Source organism: Danio rerio, chromosome 1 (assembly GCF_052040795.2).
Source record: "Danio rerio strain M-AB ecotype USA chromosome 1, GRCz13ab, whole genome shotgun sequence".
NCBI classification, from domain to species: Eukaryota; Metazoa; Chordata; class Actinopteri; order Cypriniformes; family Danionidae; genus Danio; species Danio rerio.
In genome coordinates this window covers 13,575,273-13,592,186 of record NC_141021.1, presented here as the reverse complement: position 1 = coordinate 13,592,186, position 16,914 = coordinate 13,575,273, and the positions used below count along the sequence as shown (strand labels likewise).

The 16,914-nt window shown below is 30.2% G+C and overlaps 1 protein-coding gene across 1 annotated transcript in view; it reads right to left on the bottom strand.

Moving 5' to 3' along the window:
- Positions 1 to 14,986, bottom strand: part of gne (glucosamine (UDP-N-acetyl)-2-epimerase/N-acetylmannosamine kinase) — a 39,473-nt gene extending 24,487 nt beyond the window's left edge. The window contains 2 exon segments of the mRNA NM_200883.3: positions 1,409 to 1,617; positions 14,847 to 14,986. Coding sequence (NP_957177.2) covers positions 1,409 to 1,578 — 170 coding nt within the window. The 5' untranslated portion in view covers positions 1,579 to 1,617; positions 14,847 to 14,986.
- Between the last annotated feature and the right edge of the window lie 1,928 nt (positions 14,987 to 16,914).

Sequence of the window (16,914 nt, the reverse complement as noted above, 5' to 3'; positions counted from 1 at the left end):
ATAGATAATGCTAACTGCATATGCACTAAAAGACTGATGTATTTCCAAAATTACACTGTTGTTTGAGCACAATGATGAATTATGTAATGTAAAACATTAAAATAGAGGCTTAAATTATTATATATTAATTTATAAAATTCTAGATTTTTAGCATTTTTTCCCGCATAATTACATACAGTTGAAGTCAAAATAATTAGACCTACTGTCAATTTCGTTTTTTAAATATTTCCCAAATGATGTTTAACAGGGGAAGGAAATTTTCACAGCATGTCTGATGATATTTTGTCTTCTGGAGAAACCTTATTTGTTTTATTTCAGCTAGAATAAAAGCACTTTTTAATTTTTTAAAAACCATTTTAAGGTCAAAATTATTAGCCCCCTTAGGTAATATTTTTTGCAAACAAACCACTGTTATACAATGATTGCCCTAACTTGCATAATTAACCTAATTGAAATAGTTAAACCTTTACATGTCACTTTAAGCTGTATAGATGTGTCTTGAAAAATGTTATGTGCTATCATCATGGCCAGGATAAAAAAAATCAGCTATTAGAAATGAGTTATTAAAACTATTATGTTTAGAAAAGTGTTGAAAAAAAATCTTCTTTCTGTTAATCACTTTAACAGTACATCAGTATATTTTGCGAGTGTACATTAGACACTCCTATTCTAACAACTTCGATATATCCCTTTTTATCTGCCCGACAAGACCATAAACGTTACAGATAAGCAACAATTCATTAACATCCATACATATATCCTCTGTGACCCGACACACTTCAAGACGAGTGATTCAACACATGGACCAAATCTTTTCCATTTCACTGATTAAATATAAACAGTTGTGAATACCTGCTACAACACACAATTTACCTTTTCAAAATATACACAGAAATCGACTTTTACTGCTTGTTTAAACTAATTAATAAAATGAGTTGAAAAATGCTAATTACTTGCAGACTACTTATTAAAATGAGTTGAAAAAATGTGCTTCAACAATAGGTACATTCAAATCAAGACTTAAAACTCTTCTGTTTAGCTGTGCCTTTACTGAATGAGCACCGTTTTATCTTTCTTTTCTTTTTTTATAAGTCTGTTTTAACAAATTTTACTTAATTATTTTTAATTCTATTTTATTTTATTCTTGTTTATGTAAAGCACTTTGAATTGATATTGTGTATAAATTGTGCTATATAAATAAGCTTGCCTTGCCTTAAAAACAACAATTCTTAAGGATTTTTTGGGGAAACTTAATTGTTTTATGTTCAATCCACTTAAATTTATCAAAACACTTTAATCAATTTATGTCGGGAAAACATGAAGGAATTGTACAAATCTCAGCATTTTTAACAGTGTGCAAGTTTGTTAAAGAGATGACGCAACTTAATTTCTGCTCAAGCTTTCTTACCCGTAATCGTCAATGAGATGTGAACCCAGCACCACCACCTCCAGGTCAAAGATGTCCGGGTGAGATTTGATGCCAAACATGATGGGTGCCAGTTTGGAGTAGTCCGCTCGGTTGCAAGTGGCCACGCACACGCGGAGTCTTTCTTTCTTTGGCTTCTCCAACCGCTCCATCTTCTCCTGCGCTCGCTGCATTCTCAGATAGTAAAGCTCCTAAAAGAGGAACACGATTAGAAATATAAACCCTGCTTTGAGACGGCATAAAAATAAAGAATTATTGCGAATTAATCACTGCTAGAAGAACATAACAGAGAGCTTTACTATTTAAAAATTTTGTTATAAACAATTTAGAATATGTATTTAGCGTCTTACTTCCGCTGCTACAAAATACAGTCCCCGACATGTTTGTTTGTTTGTTTGTTTGTTTATTAATTGCCACATCAGCCACTTAAAGATCAATATTAGGGCTTCATGAAAATCTGAAATTGAGATAAATTTAGCGATATGAATAGTTTCCGAAGACAGTTTGAATAGCACAATTCTTAAGGGAGTCTAATAGTATTTATGTACAGAAATGGAATAATCACAATGTGAAAAAAAATATGCTTTTCTTACTTTGCTTTGTCTCATTTCTAGACCAAACATCTGAACATTCTTAGGTCAAGAAAAAATATTGTTTTGTTTTCAACTTGAGAAGAAATAAAAGTCAAATTTAAGAGTTTTTCCTTAAAATAAGCAAAATTATCTGCCAGAGGGGCGAGTAAAGTTATCTTGTTTTTGCTTGAAAATGTAGATATTTGGACTAGAAATAGGACAAGTATAACCATTTTTAAATAAATTCCTTATAATTACAGTAAATAAATATAATTCTTTAGCTTCAGGTTAACTACAATTCAGAGTCAACATTGCATATCTTGCAATGCGACTATTGTGTGTGCGTACATTGTGATATCGATGCTGATATTGTGCAGCTCTAATCAATATACATAAAAACATAACATAAGAAGAACTATATATTTTATTGAGAGATGATGCACAGACAAATATATAAATAGAAATAAATCAATCAAAACTGTACATTAAAAGTTAAATATGATTGTTCACTTCCATGTTTGATAAATAACGTAAAATTGTTCCTGGTGATACTGTTTTAAAAGCATTAAAGTGTTTTCATCATAAAATCTTGTCTAATGGTGCTTATACTTTCACATTCTCTGTCCCCGACATGTAAACTGAAGTGTAATGAGATGTTTTCAGAAAGTATAATGCATATTTAAGCACAGCTTGAACTCTGTATTCACCAATCAGCATTCACAGATTGGAACTGAATCGCCTTTACATACACTAAAAAGAAAAGTTTGGGCTCAGTAACTTTGAATTTTAATTTTTAACACTAATAATAATGATGATAAGTCTTGTGATTTAAATATCAGGAAAAATATGATTATGACGTATTTTTCTTTAAAACGATGTGAGCAACACAGGCTATTTTCATGGCAAAAACCTTTAATTAATAAATAAACAATTAAAAACAACTAATGAATACATGAAATTTAATGTTAATACATGAAAAAAAATCCACATTTTTTTAAATTTTAGAAAGTAATGATGTGTAGTAAAAATGGTGTTATAACAACATACATTTTAAAATACATTAAAAGCCTTTTAAGTTCTATAATATTTGTGTTTTCCAACATTATATATTATAGAAAACTTTTACCTGCCAACAGTCTATTGTTTTAACTGCATTTAAGATCACATAAAATTCTACCATTTTAGAAATTGCTTGTAAAAATATGAAAGTGCACCGATCCCAAACTTTTTAATTACCGGTATTTATTTAAACGAATGCAAAACAAAGAAATCATAACCTAGTAAATCAGAGCAAGCCTTTCATGCCGGGGTTGCCAAATTGAGAAGGATCATACTTACATGAGAATTCCTGACCTGAACACTCTGAGGCATGAAAACAGAATAAGGAAAGAAAAAGAGGTATATATATTGCGACGTCACTTTGAAGAGGATTATAAGACTATATTTCTGTTATGAAAGCGACCTGCCAGACTAATAATGCCTGAACAATTCAATGAGCTAAGGCACCTTCAAACGCTTACTTCTGTGTTTGGACATTGACCATTCAAACGCACTTTTTTTAACAGGTGGAAAAAGCAAACAGCACTGTAACTAGAAAGTACAGCAGTAGCAAAGTACATGAAATATAGGGGCCATCATTATGAGGGCCAAAGTCCCACTGCATTACGGGGCAAAATCAGGCAAACTGCATTTAACCCAGTATAACAGATTAAATAATAGTCAGATGTAACCTACTTATGTTTTAAAATAAGTAAATTTTTGTTCCAATAATATTTCTGTTTCTATATTACTATATTAAGAATTATAATTTACATACATTACTGTTGCACAATTTTTACAGTTCAGTGAACACCAAAAAACGATTCATTTAGCAAAACTACAGTTGTTGTTCAAAAGCACACAGCTGAGGTTTTCTGATTGGTGTGCACTGAGATGAGCGCACTGTCATAATATGATTTCATTCAACATTCCTTGCATACATTCAGCAGATATATCTAGGGGGTTTTTAACCACTCGTGTTCAATTGGAAACTAGCCTAAACACAGGAATGCCTCAAGGGTGTGTCTTGGGGCCGATGCAAATAAGTCAAATATGAGCTGAAGTCTTTCGTCTTAAAACAAATGTGACAGTTCATGTCCCACGTAAATTGTCAGAACTAAACATCACGACAAACCAGCTGGCACAGAAAGACAAACACTTAAAGAACTTAATGGATTCAATGAAAAATTAAGATGTTCTTGAAAACATTGGCTGCTTCTTTTTTTTTTTTTTACAAATATGTATCAGATAAACTTATTTCCAGCATTAAATTGATATATGTCTAAGATATTTCAGTCTGTATGCTTTGTTAAATAATTAATAAACAATTATTAACACATCTATAAATAATATACATGTATAAATAAATAAATAAATATACATGCATAAATATATATATATATATATATATATATATATATATATATATATATATATATATATATATATATATAATTAATTTATACAATTTTATACAATTTATATTGAGACAGTAAAAAAAATCATACATTTTTCAAGGTTCATAAAAATAGTGGAAATTCCAAACAGTTTTCTGCACATTATAAAAAAAAATCAATGCACTTAGATTCAGCGTTTATAATGCAATATCTAATTAATGAATTCACAAATACTGTACATTCAAAATCCTTTTAAAAGCTTGAAAAACTAGATACTTTTCAAGTTGCTAGTTTAATAAGACAGACGAGTTATACAGTACTCTACATTCAAACTGTACTGCAACACTTGACATGTCACAAGGATTTAATCAAGCTGGAGAGCAAAAACTGATGGACACAAATGAACATTTTCACTGTCGTGTACTGTGCGTGCAAAAAGATGTACACTACCATTGAAATACTGAGGTCTTTAAGATTTTTTTGTGTGCTTAATTAAGAAAGGGATGCAATTATTGATATATATATATATATATATATATATATATATATATATATATATATATATATATATATATATATATATATATATATATATATATATTCAATTTAATCTATTTTAATGGATTTTAAATGTAATTCAGTCCTGTGATGACAAAGCTACATTTTCAGCATCATCAATGCAGTCTTCAGTGACACATGATCCTTCTACAATCACTGCAATATGCAGATTTGATGCTCAAAAATATTTATTTTTATAAACGTTTGTGCTGCTAAATATTTTTCAGGAAACAATAACAGTTTATTTCACAAGATTCATCTTGGAGAGGGAAAATGCATTTATTAATCTACACTTATACAAAATGACTTTTGCAGCTTGTTCAAACTACTTATTTAAAATTAGCTGAACCAACACAATTCTTAAGTTTTTTGTGACAGCTTAATTGTTTTATGGTAAATCATCTTATATTTGTAAAAACGAACAAATAAACTTAATTTCTTAATTTTCTTAATTTCTTCATGTTGCCCCAACACAAATCAAATGTAGAACCAAGCACTTACAGTATATAAATTTTATAGCAAATGTAAATCAATTTGATGCATCTTTGCTGAATGTCAGTAATAGTTTCTTTCAAATATAAATCTTACTGACCTCAAAACTTTCAACATTAGTGCTATTACTTTACGTTGTAAAAAAAAATCCCGGTTGCCTTAAATCTGTAAGCTAAATCAAAACACCCTTATAAGTCAATTCAACTCATAATATGTTAAACTGACTTAAAACAGCTTGTGTAACTTATACTGTTAAGTTAGAACATGATTAATTTAGTTTAATAAGTTACAGTGAATTAAAAACATAGGCTGTCATGACTAATTAATCATAGCATTTCTTACAGTGTATATTACACTCGAGAAAATTAAGTTTGCTGTTTACTCAAACTACAAACTTGAAGAAAAGGAGTTCTATTTTGGTGACAACTTAATTTTGTTCAATCCACTTATATTAAAACAATCTTTATAATTTATAACAAATATAAATCAATTTGACGCATCAATGCTGAATGTCGGTATTCATTTCTTTCAAATATAAATCTTACTGACCCTGAAACTTTCAACATCAGTGCTGTAACCTTATATTAAGACACTCCAGAAAAAAAAAGATGTCTGCAAAATTGTTACAAACTATTTATGTGTGTTGAATTTAAACAAACAAATTCATTTTTGTAATGTTCAACTTAATTTGTCTGTTTAAATTCAGCACAAATAAATCATTTACAATTACTGAGCATGAAGAAATTTAAGGAATACAAGGAATCATCTTCGAGTCATTTATTTTCAGTGTGCAAACTTCTAAATAAAGCTGTTTTCTTTTGGTGACAACTTAATTTTGCTTAATCCACTTAAACTAAAACATTTTATATAATTTACAACAAACGTAAATCAATTTGATGCATTTGCTGAATGTCAGTATATTCGTTTCTTTCAAATATAAATCTTACTGACCTCAAAACTTTCAACATAAACTGTAACCTTGAATACACTCTAAATAAGCTTGCTCTTCGTTCAAACTACAAACTTAAAAAGAAAAACTGGTAATTGGTAAAGAAAATTGGTAATTTTTTGTGTTCAAACCACAAACTAGTAAGCTTATTGATTGTGTGGAACGCAACATGTTTTGTGTGTAGTTCACCCATGAATGAAAATGACCCCTTCATTTACTCTCCATCGTGTGGTTTTAAACCTTTATGAGGATTCTTCTCCTGTTGAACATGAAAGATGAAGTCTAAATGCTGTTTGCTGAGAACTATAAAAAAAAAAGATATCTTCCTTAGTAGGACTGCACAATATATCGTTTTAGCATCGATATTGCAATTTGCGCATCTGCAATAGTCCCATCGCAAAGATATGCAATGTCCAGTGTAAATTACAGTTGACCAGGGGGTAATTGTATTTAAGCACTGTATTTATATGATTTATGCAAAACAAAAAAACATTTCTTACTTATAATTTTTGTCTTGTTTCTAGTCCAAATATCTACATATCAAAGTAAAAACAAGATTAATTCACTTCCCCCATAGCAGATCATTTCTTTAAAACAAGCAAAAACTTCTTTCTTCTGATGGTGAAAACTAAACAATATTTTTACTTGATCTAAGAATTGATTTAATTTGATATTTAGACTAGAACCAAGGCAAAACCAAGTAAGAAAAGCATTTTTAGAGCTATTTAAACCATCTTCTGAAACTATTCATATCGCAATATTTATCGCAGATAATTATCATAACATCATGTGACTTTTCCGATATCGTGCAGCCCTAGTCTTCACTGTTCAACAGAAGAAAGAAACTCAAATAAATTCTGAACAAGTGAAGAGCGAGTAAATAATGACAGACTGTTCATTTTTGGCTGAACTATCATTTCATCTGACATCACACTGAAACACCCTGCAATAAAATAACCCAACTTCGCACACATAAATATGATCCCTCGTGGTTTCTGACATTACCAATCTCTCAAACAGTACATAATCGTTTCTCTACTGCCAAAAACAACCACCAACAGGAAGAACTTCAGACTCAACTTCCATATATCTACCCTAAAAAAAAGTGCATATGGCACAGTTAAAAGCAGTGCATGGCCTTATGGGAAATCTTCATCACTGTTGTCCTACACTGAAAAAAAAAATCATTGGACTTACTTAATATTTTACAGGCAAGTGGTTGTAAACAATTAATATTGGCTGAATTTAAACAAACAAATTAAGTTGAACATTACTCAATTTAATTTGTTTGTTTAAATTCAGCCCATATACACTGTTTGCAACCAGTTACCCTAAAGAAAATGTAGTAAACCCAATGAATCTGCCATCTGTCCAATGCACCGGCTCCTGATTTTCAGCTTTAAATAAAAATAGAAACCAGAAGTTGCCCTACGAACATCCCTCTGACTAAGAATCCACATCAAGATCCTACTAATTCCACCATGTTTCCATCACACACACTCACTCCTCCTCATCATCATCCTTGCTAAAAGGCATCACAAGACTCATTACAGACGGGGGAGGGAGGCAGGGATGGAAGGAATGAGCAAAAGCACATGACAAAATGGCATCCGACTCACGTGTGGGTTTCTAGCATGTCCTGGCATCATGGTGTGTGTGTGTGTGCACGCGCCGTTTTCTTATCCGCTGCTCAATGAATGAAATGAATCAAATTGCTGCTCTGCTTCTTTTCAGCCTCTGACAGCCATTAAAGCGAGTGGGAGGAGAACAGAGGCTCCTCAGCATGCTTCACACAAAGCAGCTCGGCCTGGACCGCCTCAGTGGGAGGGTCATATAGGCTGATGCGTACTGACTGGCTGGCTGGGACAGAGGAGAGCAGGGAGTCTCCGCCCACTGCATCATCTTTAGCACAGAAGTGATATGGCACATACAGCTGCCAAAAAGCCATTCATTTAAAAAAGTAAATCCATCGCGACAAGTTGATTTTACTTTTAATAAATGAAGTAATTCTGTTAAATTAGAGCTGTTAAGTTCACTTAACTCAATTTTTTGAATAACGCACAGTTCATTTACTTAATTTCAAGGCTCAATTTTTTTTAAAGTAAACTAAACACGTTTGCATTGCATGTGTACACACTTTTGTTTTAACTGTCGTGTCACTTCCTTTTAGAAGAAGAATCAAAAGAAAGTGCACCTTTGTACATCCTTTATACATTCCATAACATTACTGCAATCCCACAATATGCTTTCAGTTATCAATTGCCTCCATCATTCAGCTTGATCAGGTTCAGCAGCTGAATGAGAAATGTGTTGGCAAACTGAACCGGATTTTTCAGAAAGGTTTTTTTTTTGTTACATTTGATCAAGCTTTAGGACTGCTGAAGCAATCAAAATCACAAAAATGGGGCAAAATTGAATGATATAATTCATTCATTTTCTTTTAGCTTGATCTCTTTATTAATCTGGGGTCGCCACAGCGGAATCAACCAACAACTTATCCAGCATATGTTTTACGCAGCGAATGCCCTTCCAGCTGCAACCCCTCACTGGTATATATCCATACACACTCATTCAGACACATACATTACTGACAATTTTTTAGCTTACCCAATTCACCTGTACCGCATATCTTTGGACTTGTGGGGGAAACCGGAGCACCTGGAAACCCACGCGAACACGCAGAGAACATGTAAAATCCACACAGAAATGCCAACTGACCCAGCCAGGGCTCGAACCAGCGACCTTCTTGCTGTGAGGTGACAGCGCTACCAACTGTGCCACCGCGTCGCCTTAATAATATAATAAATTATATAAATAAAATTAAATTAAATTATATTAAAATTATATAATAAAAAATATCACTGAAAAAAAAACAATTAAATAACAATCAAAATACATCGACTTTTTTCATTTTTATAAGCAAATTTAGAAAATGTTTTAATGTTACTAAGATTTTAGCTGCTTTTATAATCATAAAGAATTATTTTACTGAATATCTTTGGAATGAAACTAACGTCAACCAAATGGCAAACGAATAAAATATTTTTAGATATTTTATGCCAAAGTATATAAATCAATTAAAATAAGATTGAAATATGAAACGACAAACTTTATAGACAAACACAGTTTTTTGTGGTTTTACTGACATGATATAGATCTGAACATATAATAAATTTAATAATAAGTTATAATTATAATAATTATTTTACTTTTAACTTATTTTTATAAGTAGTAGTAGTAGTAGTTGTAGTAAAGTTAATAATAACAATAATTTATTATTATTATTATTACTATTATTATTATTAATAGTAGTAGTAGTACTGCTGTTAATAATATTAGCTAAAATGTATTACTATAATTAGTAGTAGTAGTAATAATGATAATAATAATAATAATAATAATAATAATAATAATTAGGTTATAATCGTAACATTAATTTTATTTATAATAACTTATTATTATTATTTTTTAATAACAGCAATAATAATAATAATAATATCAATAAGTTATAATAATAATTTTATTTATAATAACTTACATTAGTAGCAGCATTGGTAGTAGTAGTATTATTTATGAATAATAACAACAATTTATTATTATCATTAATAGTAATAGTAATAATAATAATAATTATTATTATTATTATTATTATATTAATAATTTTGTTTTATAATAATAAATTTTGATTATTATTAGTAATATTAGTAGTACTGTTGTTAATAATATTAATAATAACAACAACAACAACAACAATTTAATATTATTATTATTAATAATAATAGTAATAATAAAGTTATATTTATAGTAAAAAATGTATTAATTACTTATTTTTATTATCATTATTATTATTAGTAGTAGTAGTATTAGGCATGGGACTATAACCATTTTTAAGGTATACCGCGGTTTGGAAAAGTCAAGGTTTTAAAACCTTTAAAATTTTCTGCAATACGGCTCCTTAGGTATGTGTACGATTTTTTATTAAGTTTTTTTTTTTTTTTTAGGACAACCTCCAGCAGAAAAGATGCTGTTTTAAATAGTGAAAAAAAACATGTGTTTGAAACAATTGAAGACAGCAAAATTAAAAAATTAATTTAGCCCGAGACGTTTACTGCTCCAAAATATTTTAATGCTTCTCAAAATAAAATACATTGTGTTCAAAAGGGAAAAAGTTTGAGTTTTTTACCCAGACATTTAAAAATAATATATTTTAGAGCAGTAATCACAATACCGTCAAACGGTGATAATTTTATCCAAGGTTTCCATACACCGTCAGAATCTTATACCAGCCCATGCCTAGTAGCAGTAGTAGCATGTAGTAGTAGTAGTAGTAGTAGTAGTAGTAGTAGAAGAAGTGTTAATAATAATAACATCAATTTATTTCTATTATAATTATTAATAATAATGTGTTTTTACTAATATAATATCAATGTATTGTTATAACAGATATGCTGACTTACTGTCAAAACTGTTAAATGATATACAATGACATTACAAAAACTCTTTAGCTCAGTCCGTCTTTGAAGAGACCATGAAAAAAAGAGCCACGTCTTCATAACCTGTGCCCTCCAATCAGGTACACACACCTCTAGGCGTCATTACATGAGCCTGCATTCTCTCATCAGACACACAAGTCTCTTTACACACATATAAGGGTGTGTGTTGTGTGCAGAACATTAAACCTATAGGTGCGGTGGACAAGGATCTGTGTATGTGTATGTGTGTGTGTTTACTGTATGTGTGTGTGTTCTCAGGCATTGCACTGACACTCATATACATTCAGTGATCTGCTTTAAGTACTGCAAAGAAAAACGTTTAACTTATTTGCTCTTAAAAAAATGTTGAAGCTGCCTATAAATTTATACTTTTCACTTAATTTAGATTGGTTATTGATTGTTATATTGACTAAATATCACAGATTAATAGCAAGATGCTGAGTTTATTATGAATGGGAGCTTCAAGTTTGTCGAATTTTTTAAAAAGCTGATTGGGGAAGAGACTCAGAAAAATAAAAGGATCAAATGATAGTTTCAAGCAGAGGCGAAAGACGAGTCAAAACCAAAACACACAGAGAGCAAATGGATGCAGGCTGTTCCTGAAGCTTTCAATGATAGCGGATACAATAATACAGGCCTGCATGTGTAAGTTAATTTGAAGACAAATCAAAAAATAATAATAATAAATGAGAGAGAAATGGTGCCACCTGTTGGCAGAATAAGTGACAAGCGAATGCCCAGGACCACCTGATCACAATAGAAATGGATGAATGAATGAGTGCATTATAATCCTCACTGAAAAAAAAATCAAGCAGTGCTTCATTTTACTTTCATTTAGTTTATTTGTTTTATTTTTCAAGTAATATATTTTAAGTTCAAATGATAGCTAAACAAAAATGTATTTGATTAAGAGCTCAATTAAAAAATATTTGTTTTATCCGATGTAAAGTTAAGGTTACTCACATAAGCCTGTGCATGTGAATTAAACAGAAACTCAATATCCTGTGTACTCTCAAAAAAAAAATGTTTTTTTTTTTTTAATTCTTATTTAAAATGAGCTGAAGCAACACAATGCCTGAGATTTCATTAGGACAACTTAAATTTTTTAATGTTCAATCCACATCAATTTGTTAAAAGTGTTAACTTAATCAATTAGGGTTGCGACAACATGAATGCATTGTGTGGATTTTTTACAGTGTACTCTCATGGACTTAAAAAATATTGTTTAAGGCAAATTATTTATTTTTCATTGGCTCAAGTGATCAAATTCAGATGTGAAACTAGGCATTGGACGAGAACCGCTTTCAAGGTTTACCGCAGTTTGGAAAAGTCAAGGTATTAAAACCGCAAATATATTTTGTTTTACCGTTTTTAAGGTATGTGTTTTTTTTTTTTACGTTTTTTTATAATGTGTTGTAAGGGAATTTGTGTCTTTGAAGCTAATGAAGACAGAAGGGTTGAATTATGTAGCCTGACATGTTTACTGTTCCAAATTATTATAAATGTTTTTTAAAATGTAATATATTGTGTAAATGAGGAAAAAAGTTGTTGTTTTTTTTAAGAAATTTCAAAAGAAATTGTTACAGCAGTAAACACAATACCATGATACTGTGGTATTTTTTTTCAAGGTTCTCATACCATCAGAAACTTATACTGGCCCATGCCTGCGTGAAACCATTACCCTATTTTATGGGAATTTTTTTTAAGTCCTTTGGTAATATTTGTATGCATCATACATCTGTGTGATCACTAAACCCGTTCTTTCGCTCAAAAGTATAAATGAATCAAAACTGAGCAAAAACAGTACTACTGCGATTTTAAATCCACTGTTTTCTACGTGAACACCTACTCTTTATTGTCACATGATCCTTCTGAAATTACTTGTTGCTCCAGCACATTTATTATTATTGATGCTTAAAATAGTGAGCATATATAATTTTTCATAAGTTTGTCTTATAAAAAGAAAATAAAAATAACTAAATAAAAACCAAACAGTCTTTACAGTCACTTTTAAAAATGTTTTTGTCCTTAATAAATAAAATTATTTTCTTTTTTTAAAAGCATGAACAGCAGTGTGTAAAATAACAAAAGCTGTCTATTTCAGATAAATGTAATTTCATAAAGCTTGCATTCATCAAATACTCAAGAAATAAATGCAAACAACTGTTGTCAACATTAATCATTAATACATTAATAATTATCATAATAATCTCATTTGAATGATTTCTTATATGACTCTGAATAAAAGTAATGACACTGAAGATTAAATTGCAGGAATGAATTGAATTTTATATGTATTAAAATAGCAAACACGTATTTGAAATTGAATAAATTATTCACAAAATTATTGTTTTATGTTTTTAGGGGGCAGTAGGGGACCTGACGGATCTATATTTTTTAAATGTTAACTTTACTTATATCAACATATGTATATTACAATATAGGGTTGCACTATATACTGTTTCATATATATGTGCACATTCTCAATAGTCACATCGCAAAGATATGCAATGTTGATTGCTGAGTGTTAACCAAGAGCTAAAGAATTGTAATCACTGTATTTACAGTTGATGCCAGAATTATAAGCCCCTCTTTTTATTTATTTTTTTCCCTTTTTAAATATTTCACAAATAATTTTTAACAGAGCAAGGAAATATTCAAAGTACGTCTGATAATATTTTTTCTTCTGAAGAAAGTCTTATTAAGTTTTATTTCGGCTAGAATAAAAGCAGTTATTAATTTTATAAACACAAGGTCTTTAAATGTCACTTTAAGCTGTATAGATGCGTCTTGAAAAATATGTAGTCTAATATTATTTACTGTCATCATGGCAAAGATGAAATAAATCAGTTATTAGAAATGAGTTATTAAAACTATTATGTTTAGAAATGTGTTGAAAAAAATCTGCTCTCTGTTAAACAGAAAATGGGGAAAAAATAAACAGGGGGGCTGATGATTCAGGGGGGCTAATAGCTCTGACTTCAACTGTAAATCGAATTAATATGATTTATGTAAATAAAACATTTCTTACTTATAATTTTTGTCTTGTTTCCAGCCCAATCATCTAGGTTTTTAAAGTGAAGACAAGATTATTTCACTTATAAGAATTTTTTTTTTTTACTTAAAACTCTAAATTTTTACTTATTTCTTCTGATGGTGAAAACTAAACATTTTTATTTTGTCTATTCGTATTAATAGTGTACTAAAAACAAGACAAAACTAAAAAAAGAAAAGCATTTTTTTTTGCATTGTAATTATTGAATTTCTGTAGCTGAATACTGTTAGACTCAGAAAAACATCAATTAGAGCCATTTAAAAAATACATGCAATACAAATTCATATAGCAGTATTTAAATGGCAGAAAAATAATTTATAGCAATAGCAGCTTTGTTATATCATTGTTAAAATGAATTATAATGATTACATTACCATTTATTATTAATGTTCTACAGTAACATAGTGCTTCTTTTTATTGTTGTGTTGTTGCAACTGCAAATCCATGTGAGCATATTCTGAATGAAAACTGTTTATAAAAAGGTTTATTCAAAAGTTAAAGGCTTCCTTTGTTTATCACAAAAAAACTAAGACTTTGATTTGTTAAGTTTGTGTGGGCGTAATATTTTGTAAAGAAATCTAACATACTGAATGGACAGATTTTGTCGTTATACTCATCTACAGATATCATAAGCAATCACTTATAGCGACTGTACATTTTACCCCGCATACTGAAATACTGTCTACACAAAAAGTGAGATACAAGTTAAAAACAGAGCTGACGAGAAACGCCAGCAGGCGAGTCAACAGTAGGATAAAGGTACATGTAACGTGGCGAAAGTTTCCTATGTGTGTGTGTGCGTGAGTTTACACACACAATCCACCGGTCAACTGAATGCTAGAAAGCCATATTAGCACGTTACTTACGTCCGACGCGATTATCTGTAGTTCATTCCCTTGACGAGTTTATATAGTCGAATAAGCCAAATGAGATGAGCTTGATTAATCATCAACAGAGGAAGATTGGTCGCGTCGCGCAAAACTAGTGAGACTCTTCTTCTGCTGTTTCTATTGGAGGAGCGGACTCACACTCAGCTCACTGCTGCCACCCATCGACTGAAGACTAAGTTGTTGTTTTTTCTTTTTTTTTACATATTCTCATATTTTTGGCTGTTTTGACATTAAAAGGAAAGTTTTCCTCTTTAAAACGTTCAGCTAAATATTAATATATTTATTAATAAAAAATGAATGTTATAATACTAAAAAATTCAATATTACATCTAAGTATTAATAATGATTATTATTATTATTATTGATAATTAAAAACTTAATTATTTAAATAATGTATTTATTATTCAAATTAAACACAAAAATATGCAAAGAGGTTTAATGATTGACCATAAAATCCGTTTACTGATACAACCATTAAAAAAACCTTGTAAAGGCTAACACTCAGATTTATATATATATGAGAATGTTTTTTTTTAATTGACCAATTTCAATACAATATTTGGCTCAGATATTTGAATTGAAAATGGAAATGGAAATCATTTTTGATTAATTGATTGGGTTGATTTGAATGAATGAATGAATGAATGAATGAATGAATGAATGAATTAAATCTATCATCAGCCTACTACTTAAGCTATTAACAAATTAAGAAGAATAAAATTTAACACTTAAAGGAAATTTATACAAAAATGAATAAATACATTAGAATTATTTAAAATTAGGTTATTTATATAAAAATACAGAGGATATTATGCATATAAAGTAATTCTTAGTATCTCAAAACAGGCTTATTAATTATGAAACACAAAATAAATTATATGTATATATATATATGTGTGTATATATGTATGTATATATATACTTACCCAACTGCTGGGTTTTTTTTATTTTTTTAATTAAATGAATAGGATCAAATTTAGCCCAGTCTACTTTGGGTTAATCCATATTTTACCTATATTATGTTTAAAATGAATAATTGAATGATTGAATAAATGAATGAACGACTGCTTATATATATATAAATCAAACTAGATTGAGGGTGGTGGGCCGAAGGTAAATAAACCAAACTATTATAGTAAAGTTGGCAAGGTAAATTCCTAATTTATTCATATATTAAAATAAATAGAAAAATACTTTAATATGGATTAACCCAAAGTACATTGGGTTAAATGTAATCCCATCCATTTGGTTTAAAAAAATAACCCATCAGTTGGGTAAGTCCTTATTACATCCAGAATTGGGTTGAAATAACCCATCAATTTTAGTTAGGATTTATTAAAACATATTATTGCAGCAGATAAACTGCAGCAGAAAATTCAGAGAAATTATAATTCCACTAATAAGAAACAAGAGTGAGAACAACAGGGATTTGTTATATTTAGAGGCCTCGCTCTGTTGCTCAAATAAAGGCTATAAACAAATGCTACTGTAGGTTATTTTAACCCACAATGGGTCAATTATGGACAAACAGTTGGGTTAGTCCTTACACCCAGAATTGTGTTTAATTAACCATCATTTTTTACAACTTGGATTTTTTTAGAACATATCAGTCCATTAGCTAAACTGAAGCAGAAAGTGCAGAGAATTATTCATTTATTCATTTCCCTTCAGCTTAGTCCCTTTATCAATTAGGGGTTGCCACAGCGGAATAACCCACCAACTTATCCCGCATATGTTTTACACAGCGATTGCCCTTTCAGCTGCAACCCAGTACTAGGAAACACCCATACACTCTCACATTCACACACATACACTAAGGCCAATTTAGTTTCTTCAATTCACCTATATCTTTGGACTGTGGGGGAAACAGGAGCACCCGGAGGAAACTCACACCAACACCAGGAGAACTTTAATCAGCGACTTTCTTGCTGTGAGGTGACGGTGCTAACCACTGTGCCACCATGTCGCCCCCATAAGAAAATACTGAGAAATTATAATTCCACTAAAAAGAGTTCACAACACAGTGTTTTATCTTTTTTTCTTT